Source organism: Anarrhichthys ocellatus, unplaced genomic scaffold (genome assembly GCF_004355925.1).
Source record: "Anarrhichthys ocellatus isolate YVR2014 unplaced genomic scaffold, GSC_Weel_1.0 scaffold65, whole genome shotgun sequence".
Taxonomy (NCBI): domain Eukaryota; kingdom Metazoa; phylum Chordata; class Actinopteri; order Perciformes; family Anarhichadidae; genus Anarrhichthys; species Anarrhichthys ocellatus.
In genome coordinates, this window is record NW_022280095.1 from 791,463 (window position 1) to 804,940 (window position 13,478).

Consider the following 13,478-nt stretch of genomic DNA (forward strand, 5'->3'; position numbering starts at 1 on the left):
GTGATAGATGAGAGAGGAGGAGGAGGAGGAGGGTTGGCGGAGAGGAAAGGTGATGTTGCTGACACCGCAGTTTGAGACAACTTTCTTCTCCAAAGCCTTTGCCACCATTCAATCTCCACTCCTGAAACTCGGCATAAAAACAAACAACGGCTTCACTTAAAAGGTACAGATAGGGAAGAGTATAAACTGGAAATGGGGGGGGGGGGGGGGGGCGGCAGTCGAAGGGCAGGGGATTTGAGAAGAAGCATGAGACGGGTAATGTCTAATGCATGAAGGAGGCAGTTAGAGGTCACTGCAGTATTCACAAGTGCGGGTTAACACCAGAGACAAACACATCCCCGCGCCGGAATCAAGTCAGATACAGAGAGCTGTGACATGAGCAGTCAGAGAAGGCAGAGGACTGCTTTCACCGACACACATCAAATAGATCTTCTCACGCATGCACACAAAACACACTATCAAGTATAAGAGAATGACTGGTACTGTTGTATTCTCTCTATAGAAGAAGTAATTGTCAGACAGTCCATGCGTGTGCTTCAAATGTGTGTTGTTGGTTGTCAGAGATTTTGGGTCCATTTGTGGTCAAATAGCTCATGTGTTTGGCAGTTATTTGCTTGATTTTGTCCCAGTGATTGGTAGTAAGAATGGCCAGTAAATCCTGCCGCACGTACTTGTTATTCCTCCTCTGCCCGAGTAGGATAATGTACTCTGCTCGCACAAAGCATACAGAGTGTCTCAACAGAAATTACCTCAGTGAATCCTGATCCCCGGTTAGAGATAAGTATAATTAGTTATCCACAATAGTCATTTTTTCATGTGTACTTGTATCACAACATGAATCTTCGGTCTTCAAAGGATACCATTACCTGAGAGCAGACGTATGAAGAGCTAATTCCAAAATTACATTTCCAGAGAAAATGGACTCCCTCGGTAGTAAAAACATGATTGCATTCATGAAAGCAAAGGCATATGTTTTTGTTTTTCTTATAAAAGCGTGCTTTAAGGTATATGTCTGTTTTAAAAACTGATGAATTTGGACATCTTCATTTTGTCCAAACTAATATACATAGCCCTGTGTTAATGGAAGTCCTTAGTGTAGAGGTGGAAGGTGTAGATCCTCTCGTCCTTTCATTACAGCGCCTCTTTCTTTTGTTTTCATTGTCATTCCATCTTCATTACCTCTTGACACGCACACTGTGTATTTAATAAGCCGGGTTATTCAACCCTGATGTTTGTTCCATCACTGCAAATGAAACCTTGGCTTCTATAACTTTGCTTTCATAGTTATACTGTATCCTGCGGGGGCAATTTAAAGTGGCACCACTCCTGCTGCACTACTCAAAAGAAGAAATATATACTCTGCTCCCGCTTACCACGGTCCCCTGCACACACATACACACAAACACCCAAACAAATAATGATATACGTCTCACACAAATTAAATTGCTTTTCCTTATACAAATAATCACCTGGTCACATAGCTTCATCTTAGCGATAAGAGGAGTAATTTGATGAACCTTTGAGCAGCGGTATTGATGTCATCTATATTCATGCTGGCTTGTTTCAGATACTTTCACTGGATCAGGAAATGTCATTGTATTTCATTAGCATTTATACATGAGTGAACTATGAGCACACCTTGGCCACAAATAAGACACAGCCTTTTGCTTACAAGCGACTACAGTGCCCCCAAGTGGTATATAGAGGAATGAGATTCCTCATGGGACCAAAGCCAGGCCACATTAATCTTTCCAACTTGGTTTAATGAGATTGCCTTAACTGTTTCTGATCATCAAGCTACTTTAACATTAGACGGAAAAATGACGTTTTAAAGATGTATATCCAAGAACCGAAGCAGTACAAGTTCTTAAGAGCTCAGCTGATGGGAAGCTCATACAAGTCGTTAATTTCCCAAAGTGGAAAAATTACCATATAACAATAGATATGTGTTAAGATTATGTCCTTTATATGAAACTTGCTTTAACTTACTCTGAAAGACAGGCCCCTCTAATATGAAATTCAGAGGATTTATTATACTTCTGACGATGCACATCCATATGCCCATTAGATGTGCATTCATGAGCACTACAGCACATTCCTTAACTTTCCATCATCACTACTTGTTATTTTCATGCATACTCCGGTCTTTACTGCATACTTTAGCCTTTATTTGAAGTAAAATAAATGTCCTAGAAAATGCTAACCACTACAGCTTTGTCAGTAGCAATTAATTGATTCAAACCTGCACTTCTTACTATAAAACAATACGATAAGAATATGTTTTTTGCTCTAATGATGAATGTGTGAATGTGTTATGGAGACAAAAAAGGGGGCTCTGGGACTTCAAAACTGTAATTCTACCGTTAATGGGAAGACATTTATCTCCAATTATCGTTTAAATGGCAAATGGTCATCTTGATGTTAATCAATCACAACATATCACTCCAGCTTCATCTGTGGTGACACTTTAATTTCAGCAGTTATTATCACTACCACAGCGCACACGACACTGTGTCAAATAATGGCTCTGTAATGACCCTCGCTAACCGCAGCTCATGTCTGGCATTTATTAAAGGAACTGAATGCTGTCGTAGTCCAGAATGCATATTATCTGTTTCTATCAGGAGAGACATATGCTCCTCTCAACTCTATCCTTGTCCATAATGTGTTTAACACGCCACCATACATAGCAATCAGGGGCCATTTCAAGGGTTTGCATTTGAATCATCTTCTCCAGACTATTATTCAAAAAGCTGTCGTCAGGAAAGGGAAAGATATAGCCCAGAGATAATGAGGGGTGAATGAAAGTGAGATGAAATGAAAGGAGACCATTTTTGAAGAAAAGGAATTTGTGAGAAAGGAGATGTGGGAAGGTCAAACTGTTGAAAGTCTTTCAACAGTTTCTTCTAGTACTCATGTATTTATTTGTCTGTCTATCTTCTTAAACATAAACTGATGACCGCAGACCTAGTTATTGACAAGCACAGATAGCCCACCCAACAACAGCATGTCCCTAATGTGGATGCAAAGTGGGTTTTATTAATTTAAGTCGTCAATACGTCCATGGCCAAATAGACAAGCACCCCGCCGTCCTACAAACAGGCTAATCTGAGAAACTATAAGGTTTAGTGTTACATGACATATTCTAGACTTAGGTTACGACTGTTTTGTGGATATTTATGACAGATTTCATGAGTCATTCAGTTGACAATGCCACTTTCGGTGCAAAGTTTGCACTTCCTAAACACAGACAATTTGTCACATAGACCGGATATTTATAATTCCCTTACTGTAATCTCAAATATAGCACTAGTTGAGCATATATTGAAAGCTTTATATATTGTAAGACATACAGCTTAATTGTACTGTCCCGTGCTCACATGAGGGTCACACATTTAAATTGATAAATGAAACAAGAAACTCAACAATAAATGTAATCAAACAGAAAACACATTTTTTTTTATATTTGTACAATGGACTTTGGAAAACGCAGAATAAACAAGCAGGCACATTTTCAACATTAGCCTCAAATTTATTTAATTCTTGTACCAAATTGTCGCGCACGTCTCTGAGGCGCGTCTGCACCCGTTTTGAACAATAGAGGGCAGTATTGTGCGCACGATGCTTGTGCTCAGCTTCAATTTTTGGCGAAGAAGAAGAAACTCACTATCTGACAGAAAATGGCCGACTTGCAGTGTGGGTATAGTTTCCTTCTGCCTCAAGCACAATTTTAAGGTGCCCTACGTTTAAACCATGCGCTGTTGCATTTAACAGAGAAGCATCATGTTTAAAAAGGCGAAACGAGCTAACTTTCGACGGCGGAATGAGTCCGACGAGGACGACCAGGAGGAGGGTCGACAGCCCCCAGTGGCGCCGACGTCGTTTGGGCCTGTTGTGGAGGAAATCCCGTTTATGGAGACTTCAAGTACCAGCGTTACCGGAGCACACAGCGCCACGGATAACTACCACAGCAATGGGTTTCAGGCTAACGCCTACAATATAAGAGCTGTCAAGAAAGAAAAGAAAGTCAAAGAAACACCCATCGTTGCAGCTACCGTGGTCGGACCCACGAAAGCCAGTTTGCTGAGTTTCGACGATGATGAAGGTAAGCTAACCAATGCTAACGTAGCTAGCCGGTTAACGTGTGTTTGAGAGATCGTGTTGTTCTTACATGTTTACATATTAACGGTACACTTAGCTCCTGCTTAGGATATATAATTACATAAACTATTAACGTTATAGCCAGCGTTAGCTAACGTTAAGTACTTTTGTTTTCCGGGAATCATTCCCAATAGCACCAACTTGACCTGGATGATGTGCATGCTTATCTTGACTCTGTTTGTAAACAGAAGGATCCGAGGTGTTCCGAGTGAAGAAATCCAATCACAGCAAGAAGATCGTCAAACAGCTGAAGAAAGAATACAAGGATGACTTGGAGAAGTCTGGAAACAGACATGAAATCAAATCAGGTGGGTCTGTTATCACAACCAAAACAATCCTCATATTGCATTACCATTTATAGGAATCCATCAAAATTATCAGCCAGGTTAAATCTAATTTTAAGATCTATTTTCTGAAGTTGAAGGCATTTGTTATTAGTTTGTCAGATCTGTTATCATCCTCCCACTAATTTTTCTCTGCATCCGGTTTTCCTAGATGCACCACCTCAGCCTGCGGTTGCCATCAAAGAGGAAGTGACCAGCAGAGCGGGCAGTGAACAGGGGGAGGAAGAAATGGAGGTGGACAGTGGCAATGAGCAGCAGGAGGAGGAGGCCAAGAGTCAAGGCGGCCAGGCACAAAGTCAAGTCATCAAGAGCAACAGCGCTGGAGCGTCGTTCAACACGCTTTCCTCCCTCGGCAGCCTGAGACCAGGTAACACACACACACACACACACAATGTTTCAACTGTGAGCACTGGCACAACCAGTCTTAATGGGCCAAATCCTGTTCTTGTTGACAGATATGTAATAGTATATATCACTGAGTTTGTTTATTTCTGTTTACTCTGTACCTGTCTCTGAATTGTTGGTCCTCTTATCTGTTGTTCAAACCCCCCTGGATGTGTTTTCACCTCATTGCGTACATCACTTTGCCTCCAAACCTGAAATATTTGAAATCTGGTATTTGGGCACACACATAAACTAAGATCAAGACCTGTTTCTCTCTTACGATAGGGGAGATCCCTGATGCGGCATTCATCCATGCTGCCAGAAAGCGCAGACAACTAGCTAGAGAGCTGGGGGGTGAGCCCCCTCTCGTAGAGACCGAGACCCCCAAGAAGCGCATGGTGCGGGAAGAAGAACAAGATGCCAGCGACGACGAAGACGAGGACGAGAAGAGGATCAGCTTCAGCGGAGTCAAGAACAAAAGCCAGAGGCAAAAGATTGCCGAGGAGATAGGTAACATACGGAAATGGTGCAGTGGCCGTTCAGTGATTATATACAACTGTTTTCAATCTGTTGTCTCTAAGACACGACTATCCCCTCCACATGCACAGGTATTGAGGGCAGTGATGACGAGGCGCTGGATACAGGTCAGGATGAGGAGGTGATCCGTTGGGAGCAGGAGCAGATTAGGAAAGGAATCAGCATACCCCAGGTAAGCTGTGCAGTACTGATGCTTTTCTCCTTTAATATCATTGTATATATCGAATGCCTTTTGGTTTGTTGTCATATTAAAAAGCATGTCGTGAATTTCTTATCTCTAATAGGTCCAAAGCAGCCAGCCAGAGGACAACGCGGTGTACTACCAGAACAGCTACGAGAGCCAACCATACGGGTCTGCCTACAGCATGCCTTTCACCTACAGCACCGTGGCCCCGCTGCCCGCCAAGCCGACGGGCCGCGCAGACAACGGCTCCGTTCTCTACGGGACGCCTATTAGCGATCTAACGCCGGTATCCATTGATCTGGTAAAGAAACGCCTGCAGGATAGGTAGGTTCAGTGGAAGACGGCGGCGACATCTAATATCAGTCTTCAGCTCAGCTGCGGCCATCTTTGTGTGCCGTGGACCCTAGCCAAGCTATCCACAGATCTAAGGGCCAGAGAGGGAGTGTGGAGGTCCGGAGGGGGTTTACAAAAGAGTGCACCGTTTTAGCTCCTTGTCTCTTCGAATCTGTTTTCATGTTGTTTCATTTGATGGCAGCATTTCTCTGCTTTTCTCAGCCTCGACTAAGTCATCATTACCGTCTTTCCCCCTGTATGTCATGCGTCCGCAGGCTCAGCCAAATGCGCGCAGGCAACAACGCAAACGCCAGCCGCTACAAACAGATCGAAGAAGACCTAGCGGCCTCCGAGAGCGCCATACTGCAGCTGGAGGGCTCGTCCAATGACAATGCAGATCAATATAAATTCTTGCAAGAGATGCGAGGGTATGTTGGAGACTTGCTTGAGTGTTTCAGTGAAAAGGTAAGGGAGAATTCATCTGCTGTCTGATTAGCTGTCTTCTGATTTGTGTCTGTGTGATCTATGAGCACTTGATGTGGATTTTTAAAGGGATAGGATACAATGAGAAGTTTGTATTGTGAAACATTAATTGAGATAAAAAAACATTTTAAAGACGCTATTATTGATGCTAGGTAACAGAGCTGAAGAGCCAGTGTGACTGCGAATCGTTCACTTGGAGCAAACTCCATGTATGTTTGACTTTATACACAAATTTCCGATCTTAGGGAAATGATGTCTCCGACACGAGCTACAGCTAGCTACTCACTGAATGCACGTCCAAATAGACTAATTCAGTCATCTGCATGGAGCACAGCGAGGACAGGCCTGCCAGCTGCCCCAACATGTGTTTCCTCATACACACTGATGTCTGTTTGAACCCTGTTAGGTGATGGGAACAGGCTTAAGCAGCCATTATCAGTATGACTCTAGTATGGAGTGAATACAGTGTAAACATCAATACTGGAACTGTATATTGTCCGTGTTGGGTAAAAACCGTCAACTCTACAGTTTTGTGGTGTTATTGCATTAACTTCACAGGGCATTTAATTCTGCCATTGACTCGGATTATCATTATTTTCAGCCTAAAACGTCTGCTGAACAAAAGTCCTCTTGCCTTCAAATAAATACGACGTTTTCGAGATGTGAGTTTTCACTCAACACTAGCGGTATTTAGGTTCCAGTGTTATTCTGTCCGTCATGCTCCTGTTGTCCCTTCAGCCAGAACTCCCTGTGACTCGGAGCCCCGGCTTTTTTGTTTGGGTCAGAGGTCACAGAAGGCATCATATCTTTCAGGTGCCTGCTGTCCTGGAGCTGGAGGCGGCCATGCACCAGTTACTAAGGCAACGTGCCTCACGACTTGTCCAGAGAAGACAGGATGATATTAAAGATGAATCGTCGGAGTTTGCAAGCCTTTCAAGTCAGTCCATCTTGAAGGTTTTTATGATTTATTTGAACGGCCTCGTTAGTTCTCTGTGTGTGTGAGTGTGTGTGTGTGTGTGTGTGTGCGCGTGTTTGCTGTTCACATTCTTGTTACCCACAACCCCCGTTTGTTTCCCCTCATGAGTGTGTGTTACGGTTAATTGAGGTGTGAGTTGAGTGGATGTTCGTACATGAGAACTGTTTTTTATTGGAGGAGCTGTTTCGGCTACTCTTTATTGGCCGAGTCTCGCAGTCAGCTGGGCGCTTGTAACTCAGCTCAAGCAATGAGTCACTAAGTAAAGATAAATGATCTGTCAGTGACGTGTCATCTGTCACTTTCACTGTAACATGTTGCAGCCAGGTAAGTGACTAGAAAATGAACGATACCAAAATTACATATTGTAACAAATATTATGCGTTGTTGCTGGTGTTACCTTTTACATATTAGGAGGTTTAGCTGATTTATTGTTATAATTATTATTATATTTAAACTTGTTTCATACATTTTTAAAACAATCCTTTTGCCTGTAACCTGCCTGTCTCGTCTAATTTAAATTTTCAAGTATTTTGGATTATTCTAAATTTGTTGTGTGCGATGTTTAGGGCCCAGAATATAGAATGGGGGTTATGGGTTTGTCTCAGTTTGTTATTGCTGGTTCTAACATGACTCCTGTCTCTTGCAGGTAAAGCTGTCATGGCTCCTAATCTGGACTCATTTGGTCGCGACCGCGCAGTTTACCAAGAGCACAGTCGTCAGAGGCGGATAGCGGAAAGAGAAGCACGACGGTACGAAGCTAAATCCTCCTCAAAGACACGTTTTCAGGGATTTGTCGGCTAGAGTCATGTGACGAGATAGTAGGCATACTGGTACTATTGTCCCGGTATGCCTAAACTTACATCGGAGCTTAGCCTTCTGTGATTTTATCCACAAAAATGCAGCCTAGTTTGGTTTGTAAAGAATGTGTTTGCCATGCAAGAGACCCTAAGTTATTGTTTTGAGTCATTTTAGTGCCACGCTGGTTTCAGTTTACCATAAATTCTGCCTTTGTGCTTGTGGGTGCAGAACTCGCCGGCGACAAGCTAGAGAGCAGAACGGAAAGAGGGCTGAGCACAAAGAAGGCTTATCGTCCGACGATGAGGAGACCTCGACTGACATCACCAGCTTCAACATGGAGAAAGGTGCGTCATCAAGTTGCTGCAGAAGTGACAGTAAACAGACATAACAAACATCAGACATTCTGTAGTTCATGCCTAACTGAAGCCTTTCGTCTCATCCAGATCGTATCACCCGGGAATGTAAGAAAGTGTTTGAGGATGCGGTGGAGGACTTTCATTCTCTTGATTGCATCAAATCCCACTTCGAAGTGTGGAGGAGAGAATACGCCGACTGCTACAGAGATGCTTACATCGGCCTGTGTCTGCCCAAACTCTTTAACCCGTTAGTCCGCCTGCAGCTGATCACATGGAACCCTCTTGAGGTGAGGCACGTGTATGCTTGGAGTGGAACATTTAGCTTTTTGAAATGGGAGAGGTGAACTCTCAAAACCACTTGTCTTTTTCTCCCCCTCCCCCTGCCCAGGCTCAGTGTGCAAATTTCGAGTACATGCTGTGGTTTGAGTCGCTGCTGTTCTACGGCTTCGAGGAGCACAGCACGTCGCAGAGAGGAGACGGGGATATCAGCCTGCTGCCCGCTATTGTGGAGAAGGTCATCCTATCCAAACTGACAGGTAGAGTAACCCGCACGGTCACACTCGGCATACTAAGATGTTCATGTACAAATCTGTATATTTATGGATTGCTTTGTGTGTGTGTGTCAGTGTTGGCAGAGGAAGTCTGGGACCCGCTGTCGAACAGTCAGACGACCGGGCTGGTGGGCTTCATTCACAGACTCATGAAAGGCTACCCCACTGTGCTGCATGGGGACAACAGATACACACAGGTACCGTTCACTCGCTTACATAAACATAATGTACTTCATCTGCAAAACAAGACTTCGCTTTGGCTCACGTGATAGAATCATGATCATGTTGATTTCCTTTTTTTTTTTTTTTTTCTCTCTTTCATAAGGAGCTTTTGAAAACTATTGTCTTCAGGACCAGGCGGACTCTGGATGAAGATGTCTTCCTTCCACTTTACCCCAAAAAGTACGTTACACAATAGAGGAAGTCCAGTTTGTGTTTTCGTCAATCTATATGACGACACTTACTGATTACAAGTGTGTTTTTTGCTTCTCTTCAGTGTGTTGGAGAACAAGAACAGCGGCCCCTACTTATTCTACCAGCGGCAGTTCTGGTCCTGTGTTAAGGTGTGTGCAGACGTGGAGTAAACCGTGTTTTTACTTCTGTGGTAGCTGAAAAAAATAGTTGGTTATTGATATGGCGTTGTGTTTTCGTCTTAGCTACTGGGCAACATCCTGCAGTGGGAAGGAATCTTATCCAGTTCCTGTCTGAAGGATCTGGCGCTGGACAGCACCGTGAATAGATACATCCTCTCTGCACTGCAGACCACGGACACTGGAGCGGACAATGTCCCAAAGTGCCAGAAGGTAGGAGACCCACCGGCTGTTAGCTTCATGTGTAAATAGACACTAGGTGTCGTCAGAATGCTTGTTTTAGATTAACTGACTTGTTATATAATGGTTTACATTTTACATCCATGAGAATGCCATAAATTCTGTTTAGTGATATCACTACATCATTCATCAGGTGCTGAGGAAACATGGTTCTGGTCTGCTGCGGTCCATTTCACTAGAACATAAAACTAAGATTTTCAGCGATAGTTCAAGTTCTTTTCTTATTCCCTGAACTGTGTCTCTGGTCCGGAGAGTGGATATAAAAGGATTCATTGTTTGATTACAATTTAAAAAATGTGTGCACAGATTACAAGAGGGCCATTTTATTCTATTAAGCAGCCCACGCTGTTGGCTGTAAGACACCGTCAGAGTGCAATGAATGTGGACAAGTCTCTTCCCATTGAGTTCACAGATAAGAGAAAATAGAACTTCCCTTTACACAAGCCCGTACTTGCATTTTCAAATGATTCCAGAGACTTCCTGCCGTATTTAATAATCCATGATGTGACTATAGACCTGCTGTTGAGGAGCAGGTGGCTCAGTGGGTCTCACTGAACAGGGCGACACAGAGCTGGTGTTTAACGCCTCCGTGTCCTTTCGTGTCCCCGTTCTCAGGTGGTGGAGTGTCTGCCATTGCAGTGGTTCTCTGGACTGAAGGGCCAGCGCACGCTGCCTCAGTTGGAGCCATTCTGTCGCTACCTCACCCACCTGGCCAACTCAATGCACCGCAGCAGTTTGGGCGGGTCTGATGTAGATCGGCGCACTGCCAAGTAAGAAGCTCTGCACATTCTGTACAGTTTGTTTGTCTCAATTTGGGGAACTTGAATTCAGCTATAGCTCCATGGAAGATTACACTACACTGCCAGGGTTGTTTGGTTGAATCACAAAATGACAATGTACTAACTAGTGTTGTTAGTTGTTAGTGTTGTACGGGTTTTGTCCGTACTGCGTCTTTTATAACTGTTCCTTTCTGCCAACAGGGACCAAGTCAAAGAGGTTGTGAAGATGTTGGGCCACATGAATGCCCTGGACCACATCATCGCAGTGGCAGCAGAGCACGGCATTAAAGACATCAAGCCTCTTTTGGAAGCCAAGTCGTAGAGGAGGACATGGCAATAGCAACTTTTCATACATCTTTTGTCGTGTTCAGCACATTGAAGCCATTTGGATCACTGAAGTCGGATTCCCGGGGAAGAAGAAGAAAAAAAACTGCGTAAATGGATTTGAAATAAAACGTGACAGTTGCTACTTTGCCTGAAAAGAGAAGGTAAAAGACATTTGTGTAAATATTGTGAATAATGTATAGAAAGGTATGCTCAACACAAGACTGATGCTGAAAATAAGGCCTTGTATTGTCAGCGCAGGAAGACCATTCAGTTGTTCTGCAATGCTGGCAATATTTTTAATGCATAATTTATTCAGAATAAACAATTGTTGATATGACTGGCATATGTTTGGGAAATGTGTGATCTCTAAATTGACACCGTAGTCAACCTGGCTATCTGTAAAAACTGCTTAACCACCTTTTATTTCTCTCACATACTCCACTTCTATGTGTTAGAAATACCAAAAGGTAGAAATGCACCCTGTAAACAAAACCAGCTGGTGAGACAGCTGATATGTGTTTTGTTCTTGGACCGCCCACTTCACCCTTCTGTGTCACCCACGGACGTCCCCGATGACCCTACCACAGCGGAGAGCTTTGTATTCAATTTTGTAAAACAATTTTTGTGTTAGTATTTTATTTGCCTGTGAATAAAATATTCACTTGAATGATCACTGTCTTGTTTCAATTAAGTAAAAAGTGTGGCTCATTGGATGGTGTTTTCATTTTTGTGCACAATCTGACCATAAAAAGGGACAATCCAAAATATTTACCAATGTCCCTCAATTTAGGAATGTTTATGGACTCCTTTATAGACTGACGGAGAATAACATTTTCTGAATAGTTTAGACAAGGAAGGAAGCTTCAAAGCTGTGACTTTGTGAAAACTCCTGATTGCCTGTCTCGTGATCAAAACTCTTCATCTGAAATCCTGCTCATGAATGACTTGTTGATTTTAGCCAGTTGCCACTTGTGACAGTTGGTCTCTCATGCAATAGGGGGCTAATGGCTATTGCACAACTGTAATGGTAATGAGCGGGCGTGGCTGCTTGTTTGCCCCCCGTAACCCCCCTCCGTCTGAACGCGCAATACAGAGAAACCCGAAACCTTAAAAAAAAAGAAAGTATTCCTACCACCTGTAAAGACGGACATTTAATTTGGTGTTGCGCTTGTGTTGACGCACTTTTACCTACTCCAATTTCCACTTTTCAGACCTCGAGAAAATCACTCGCTCGTATCACTGCTTCATGCGCTCCCGCAGGATCTGCAAGGTAAATAACTGCTCTTACATCGTCGCCGCGTTCAAATGGTTAAACATTGTGTGATTACTAACTTTCTAGCATCTGTTGCCGCGTGCTGGATGATTTCCAGGTGATGCACAGCATCTAGGGAGCACAGTGGAAACGCATATTCCCGTGCGTAAAGTTAAGAGGGCGCGTGAATAACACGAAAGCCCCCACGCCTTTAACCACATGCTCCTTTCGCAGCCCCCATTTTAACTGCTGCAGAAGTGTTAGTTTCCTGCAGCGTGCCTGCGAATGGGGCTTCACAAGCCGGCGAGATACTACAAGTGAGCTGCACAATGTCCTCTTCATGCAACTTGCACCTCGCTGCCAAACAAAGTGAAGTTTGGGTGATTCTACATTTAGAGGCTTCTAAAAACGAATTGTCTGTAACCATGGTCATGTAATATGAGAGGGATCCCAGAGGTGTGCTAAATCTGGATTTGACTGTGTGAGGAGCTGCAGTGTAAAGAGGACTGGTAATGCACGTGAGGAAAGTGGTGACTGTGGGATTTTGAATAGGGATGCAACAGTCCTGGGCTCAAAACTGGTCTGAAACCAGGAGTGAGGGGCTTACACCCCCTTCTGAAGTGTAAAAACTCGTCTGACATGCAGAGCAAGTTGCAAATTCCAAGTGGTGGAAAATGTACACACTCACAGTGAAGTGATTACGCTGTGGCTCAAATCCACGCATCCATCCATTTAAGTTGAAATGTGAAAAACTCTCCTTCAGGGTTAGATTATCGATGTACCAGTCATCGTCAGTACAGTTTGTTACTTTGCTCCTCTGGAAAAATAAAAGTGGAAAGGTCAAATCTGTACTGTAGTTCAGGAAAGCATACAATTAACAAGAACAGCGTGAAAGCCCACAGTGTTTTGAAAAAGCAGCTGGGAACACATTAAAAGTGACACTCCATTCATGGTGTTCGAAAAAAGCAGTATCAGAAGAAAGTGTGACCAAAAAAACAGAGACAAATAATTGTTAGATTAACAACTGACTGTATGTTTCTATCCTACATTTGATTATATTTTAAGAATGACTTCGTAACAAGTGTTGACCTTTTGGATCTTGATGGCAAGATCCAGCCGGTCTAACTTTAGCTGGTCTGAAAGGGGGTCACTAGCGAGCTCGTTGCTGACTGCAGGGCTGCAT

At 43.4% G+C, this 13,478-nt stretch overlaps 1 protein-coding gene across 2 annotated transcripts; it reads left to right on the forward strand.

Annotated features, from left to right (window-relative positions):
- The first annotated feature begins 3,662 nt into the window (after positions 1–3,662).
- Positions 3,663–11,714, forward strand: paxbp1 (PAX3 and PAX7 binding protein 1). Of its 2 annotated transcripts, none has more exons than XM_031872734.1 (18): positions 3,663–4,105; positions 4,350–4,469; positions 4,657–4,872; positions 5,175–5,399; positions 5,498–5,598; positions 5,711–5,934; positions 6,219–6,408; positions 7,240–7,363; positions 8,049–8,151; positions 8,429–8,544; positions 8,644–8,843; positions 8,945–9,092; positions 9,183–9,304; positions 9,433–9,509; positions 9,604–9,670; positions 9,764–9,910; positions 10,553–10,707; positions 10,918–11,714. In XM_031872734.1, the coding sequence occupies exons 1-18, from the start codon at positions 3,784–3,786 to the stop codon at positions 11,036–11,038; spliced, it is 2,778 nt and encodes a 925-aa protein (XP_031728594.1). In that variant the 5' UTR covers positions 3,663–3,783; the 3' UTR covers positions 11,039–11,714. The 2 variants fall into 2 exon arrangements, with proteins under 2 accessions (XP_031728594.1, XP_031728595.1); XM_031872735.1 differs by having other exon boundaries at positions 4,353–4,469.
- The last annotated feature ends 1,764 nt before the right edge of the window (positions 11,715–13,478 follow it).